The 5,838-nt window shown below is 44.0% G+C and overlaps 1 protein-coding gene across 1 annotated transcript in view; it reads right to left on the bottom strand.

Annotated features, from left to right (window-relative positions):
• Positions 1 to 5,146: 5,146 nt before the first annotated feature.
• ZNF467 (zinc finger protein 467) overlaps positions 5,147 to 5,838 on the bottom strand; it is a 6,545-nt gene continuing 5,853 nt past the window's right edge. Inside the window, exon 7 of the mRNA XM_015572698.1 lies at positions 5,147 to 5,838. Coding sequence (XP_015428184.1) covers positions 5,513 to 5,838 — 326 coding nt within the window. The 3' untranslated portion in view covers positions 5,147 to 5,512.

Genomic DNA, 5,838 nt, shown 5'->3' with positions numbered 1-5,838 from the left:
GGGGGGGGGGGGGGGGGGGTGCCACCATCTTCTGCCTGTGACACTCTGTGTCATTGCTGCCTCCAGAAGGAGCTTGGTTCATTGGCAGACCAGACTTGATTCAACTTTGTGTTTTAGCTGTGGCTTCTGTAAACAGCCTATAGTTGGATTTTATTTTTTAATCCAGCTTGACAAAATTTTTGTTCCTTCATTGGAGCCCTGAATCCATTTACATGTAATAAAATCTCTAACAGTTGAATTTGAGTGTACCATTATTTTCTCCTTAGGTTTCTCCCACTTGTTCTGGAGATCCCCCCCCCCTTTTTTTCTGCCTTCTGTTGTATTGACAACGTTGTGGGTTTTGTTTGTTTTTATTTTTTATTTTTTTTTAATATATTTTATTGATTTTTCACAGAGAGGAAGGGTAAGAGAGAGAGAGATAGAAACATCGATGAGAGAGAAACATCGATCAGCCGCCTCCCGCACACCCCCCCACTGGGGATGTGCCCGCAACCCAGGCACACGCCCCCGACCGGAATCGAATCCGGGACCTTTCAGTCTGCAGGCTGACGCTCTATCCACTGAGCCAAACCGGTCTCGGCATTTGTTTGTTTTTATACATTCCATTTTCCCCCTGCTGGCCTCAGTGTTTAAAGAACTAAAAGGAAAACACCCAAATTTACAGTCATATTTGGGAGATTTTGGCATGCCTTTTCTAGAAGTTGATAGAACAAATTAGGAAGGATACAGAAAATTTGAACAAGCCAATTAATGTTGTCTCAGTTGATGAATATATAGAACACTGGACCACAAGATACAGAATATATATTCTCAAGTATATGCAGGACTGCCACAAAAATTGACCATATAGTAAGCCCTGGAGCAAGATTAAACAAATTTGACAGTATTATACTGAATATGTTCTCTTGACCATACTAAGCTAGAAGCCAATAAAAAATGAGAAATTCTTATATATTGGAAAAATAAGAATTATGATCCTAGTAACCCACGTGTCAATGGAGAAAGAAGGAATATTTTGAACTGAGCTATAAGAAAGTACCATATATCAAACTTTGAGGATAAAGCTAAATTAGTACTGAGAAATGTGTGGATATAAATGAGTATGTGAAAAAGAAAAGGCTGAGGATCAGGGAGGTAAAAACAGGACAGCAAAGGAAATCCAGATAAAAGTTGAGGGTATGTAAAGATAAGAACAAAAATGAGTGAAATGGCATTATATACTAGATATAATCAAGAAAGCCAAAAGGTGTTTCTTTAACAAAAAATGAAATTGACCAGCTTGTGGTATAATTCATCAATTAAAAAAAGTAGGCACACCTTTTGGCTAAGATCAAGAGTAAAAAGTCACAAATAACCAATCTTGGGAATGAAGAAAGTGACATCATTGTAGATGCTGCTACAGACCATATAAAAATGAAAAGATATTTCAAGCAACTTTGCCAAAAATTTGATTGAACTATACAACTCTCAGAAGAATACAACTTAAAACAGATTCAAGAAGAAGTATAAAAATTGCATAGAATGGAATATCTTCCCATAAAGAAAACTGCAGATCCAGAGAGCTTCACTCATAAGTTCTACCTTGTATTTAAGGAGATCATTTCGGTAATACACAAACTATTCCAGAGGACAGAAAAATATTGAATACCCTGACTCATTTTATGAGACTAATATAAGTGAAAGCAAAAGTTGAGAAGGACAGTACAAGAAGACAACCAGAGGCCAACCTCCAAAAATGTGCAAAGAAGCAAAACTGCTAAATAAGTATTTTCAAACAATTTAGCAATTTATAAAGAGAAATAAAACAGTATGACCAAGTGGGGTTTATCTCAGAGATTCAAGGCTGGTTTTAACATTTGAAAATCGCTAGTAGTCACCTACCACCATAATAAAGGAGAAAAGTCATCTAATCATCTCAATAGCCATAGAAAGATGGCTAGATAAGAGCCAACATCCATAAATACTCTAAACTAGGGTTAGAAAGGGAATTTCTTTTTTCTTTTTTTGTTAATCCTCACCTGAGGATATTTTTTCCATTGTTTTTTAGACTGGAAGGGAGGGGGAAAGAAGGAGAGAAACATCAATGTGAGAGAGACACATTGATTGGTTGCCTCCTGCATGTGCCCCAACAGACCAGGGCTGGGGCTGAGCCTGCAACTGAGGTACATGCCCTTGACCGGAATCAAACCCAGTACCCTTCAGTCCACAGGCCAACACTCTATCTACTGAGCCAAACTGGCTAGGATGAAAGGAAATTTCTTAATTTGATAGAGATTACCAAAAAAATAACTTAGCGTAAACGTGATACTTAATGGTGACATATGAATGTTTCTTCAGATCAGGAACAAGGAGAGGAAATACACTCTCACTATTATTCAGCATTAGCGTGGATGTTCTAGCTGGGACAGTAAGGCAAGGGAAGAGAAGGCATGAAAATCCAAAAGAAGGAGGAAAGGATTCATTACAAGTGATATGACCATACACATAGACAACTGAAAGGAATCTATAATCTATTACAATTAATTTTTTTAATTAAAATTTTTCATTTATGGCAAAAAATATTCAAGAATCTAGGAATAAACCAGAAAATATTTACATAGAGAAAACTATTGAGCACTTTTTAATAGTTTCCTTCACTCCTTCTCATAACAGTTAAGGCAGATGTTAATACTACTATTATCATTCTTATTCTACAAACGAGGAAAGCGAAGCACAGAGAGGAAAATAAGCGTGCTCCAGGTCACACAGCCAGTAGGGGGGGTTGAACTGCACTTGGAACTGGGGTCATTGGCTTCAGAGTAAAGTGAGGCCCTTAAACATGCAGAGCAAGAGGACACTGAAAGCTGCACCCTCAAAGTAGGTGTGCGCAGTCTGAGGCAGAAAAAAAGTAGATTATTTTTAAATGTACTTACCTGCAACCACTTGTAAGCTCTGAGTGAGGGCAGATATGTATTGTATCTGTGCACCAAACACTGGGTCGGGGACAGAGGGCGTTCAATAAACAGGAACTGAATATCTGAATGAATGGTGCATTTATTTGGATTTGAGACGCCAGAGAGTGAGTGAGTCTGTTTGAATAAATTTACTGAAATTTCCCGAGTGTTCATAGAGCCCTTGGATTCTCATCGAAACTGCGCACATTAACATCTGGGGCTCAGCACTGTGCCTGTTTCTCTGGGGCTAATAAGCTGCTCAGACATCATTACAGGAAGGAAGTTAGAAAAGTGTTCTTTCTTATTCTGGAGCATCCGTGTCTACCCAGCATGTCCTCAGACTCCATCCTTTCCATTTTATTTTTATTTTTTTAAAATATATTTTATTGATTTTCTACAGAGAGGAAGGGAGACGGATAGAGAGTTAGAAACATCAATCAGCTGCCTCCTGCACACCCCTCACCGGGGATGTGCCTACAACCAAGGCACACGCCCCTGACCGGAATCGAACCTGGAACCCCTGAATCCGCAGGCAGACGCTCCATCCACTGAGCCAAACCGGTCAGGGCCATCCTTTCCATTTTAAATGTTTAAATGTTTCTGGCTTGGTGGTAACCTGAATCTGGACTTTAAGGTGATGAAGGACAAGACCCTAGAGCTGTGGTCCTCAACCCCCCTGGGTGCACATTGGGATCATTTGGGGAAAGTTTTGAAAATCAGGTTCGGGCCCCATTTACGCAGATTCTAATTCAATTGGTCTCGAGTGGAGAGAGCATTGATGTCTGTCATCTGCCTGTCTGTCTATATCCATCCATCCATCTTTATATCTATCAATCTGGACATATATAAACTCTTTGTTGAAATATAACAAACATACAGAAAAGTGCACGTCTATTGGTATATTTTCACGTTTCCAGGATATTCTAATGTGTTGAGAACCATTCTTGTTGGCAAAACTGTAGAACAAAGTTTATCTTTGGGCCTTTCCCGCTGTTTCCCTTCAACCTTTCTCACTACTTACCAAAAAGAGCTTCTGCATCGACCCACAACTGGCAGCATCTCATGTATTTATTTAATTCCAAATTGATATACAGAGTGCCATCGCTGTGCCGGCAGCCCCAGGTGGGCCCATGCACCTTCATCAGATATCAGAAGTTCACTGTAACGAGTGGAACAGGGAGAGGGACCACAGACCCCTAAAGAAAGGGAGGTGGGGATCTCAGGGGAGGGAGTGGCGGGTGAGGGGTGCAAGCCCCCTCCAGTTGGGGTTCAGTGTCCCTTGGTTGAATGAGGCCAATTTTTGCTCAGCCTCAGTCATGAGCTGCCAGATCTTCTGACTTTTCATGAGAGAAGCTGGAAGTCCAGATTTTTATGTGAAATATCCAAGTATTTACATGCTGCTGGGGGAACGAAATGGCCCCTATTTATAGCCACACTGTCATATTTACTGTGACCACCTGCTCGTGGCCAGGGAACTTAAAACTCACTGCATTCAAACCCCCCTTTCCTTCTCCCTTGCCCCTCATCAACGTCAGTAATCTTATTGTAATGAGAAAGCAGAGGCCCAGGAAAATGAATGTGCTGCTCCAAGTCTATAAGAGGCACAGGAGGGGTCAAACCCAGGACTCCTCACTCCAGGTTCAACTTGTTTCCCCATCACCCCACCCCTTCCCTTTACCGACAGGCGGCTAGCTCTCCCAGCTGCCTCGCTGGGGAGGCACAGCTACAGAGACGTCTGGCTCAAGCATCCATCATAACGACAACGTAAACGTATGATGGGAAAGAAATTCCATACACCACTAATGTCCTTCCTCATGGTGCCAGGCAGGGTGGAAGCTGGGGCTGCTTTTCTGAAAGCCCCTTGGGAGAGCCGCAGATAGCAGAAGTTCTAGAGCTCTAGAAGCCAGGGTTGCCTCGTGTCTCCATGGGAACAGCCCAGCCAAAGGGCACCTGCCCCCTCTCTGTGTATTCCCCATGTTCCAGCCTTCAACACCTGGCATGGGAAATGTAGACTAATGTTTCTTCCTCCTCAAATTTCTGGGCTAGAGGCAGGGAGCAGGGGAGTGGTTTGGAAATTAGCTGTATTATATGTTGATTTGGTAGAGTGATTACCAGCAGCTGGATAAGTGGAGCTCACCCAGGGTAGGTAAAGCCAGGTCCTCTGTGTGTGGATTAGTCAGGGGTTCCCTCCCCCAGCTCATTTAAAGCCCTAGAAACTTCAGATTTAAATTTTAATGACACTGTAAGTACTCAGATAACCATTCTTTCCCTCCCCCTGTAGCGGTTCCTGACTTGTCCAGGGGTGGTCCAGGGAACTTCAGCTTTCCAGGGCTTCTCTTGGTGGGAGCCTTCCAAGGACTCAGGCAGGAATTATTCCCAGCAAGGGTTCATTCAGCACTTTGTTACAGAATGTTAGAGCTGGCTATCCTTTCCGGACGTCTGGCCAGTAAGATGGAGAGGAAAGAAAAACAGCCGGCAAGGCCTAGGCCATCCAGCCACAGTGCTCACTGGCTTGGACTTGGGTCTCTCCAACCAGGAAGCAACAGAATGCAAAGGAAGGGCCTGGACAAGAAGGAGGCTCAGAAGAAGAGTGGGGGCGCTGCCACCTCCGTGGGAGCGGGCCAGGCTGGGGCCGGGAGGTCAGCGTCGGAGGCCAGGTGGGCCGCTTCGCTGTGGATGCGCTGGTGCCGCACTAGGTGAGTCTTGCGGCTGAAGCTCTTGCCGCACTGCGGGCAGGAGAAGGGGCGAGAGCCCGTGTGGATGGCTTGATGGCGGACCAGGTTGGTTTTGGAGCTGAAGCTACGGGCGCAGACGGTACAGGCGTGGGGCCGACTGCCCGTGTGCACCGCTTGGTGGCGGCTCAAGTGGGACTTGCGGCTGAAGCGGCGGCCGCACCAGGCGAAAG

The sequence above is a fragment of the Myotis davidii genome, unplaced genomic scaffold (assembly GCF_000327345.1).
Source record: "Myotis davidii unplaced genomic scaffold, ASM32734v1 scaffold49, whole genome shotgun sequence".
Taxonomy (NCBI): Eukaryota; Metazoa; Chordata; class Mammalia; order Chiroptera; family Vespertilionidae; genus Myotis; species Myotis davidii.
This window is presented reverse-complemented; position numbering and strand designations above follow the sequence as displayed.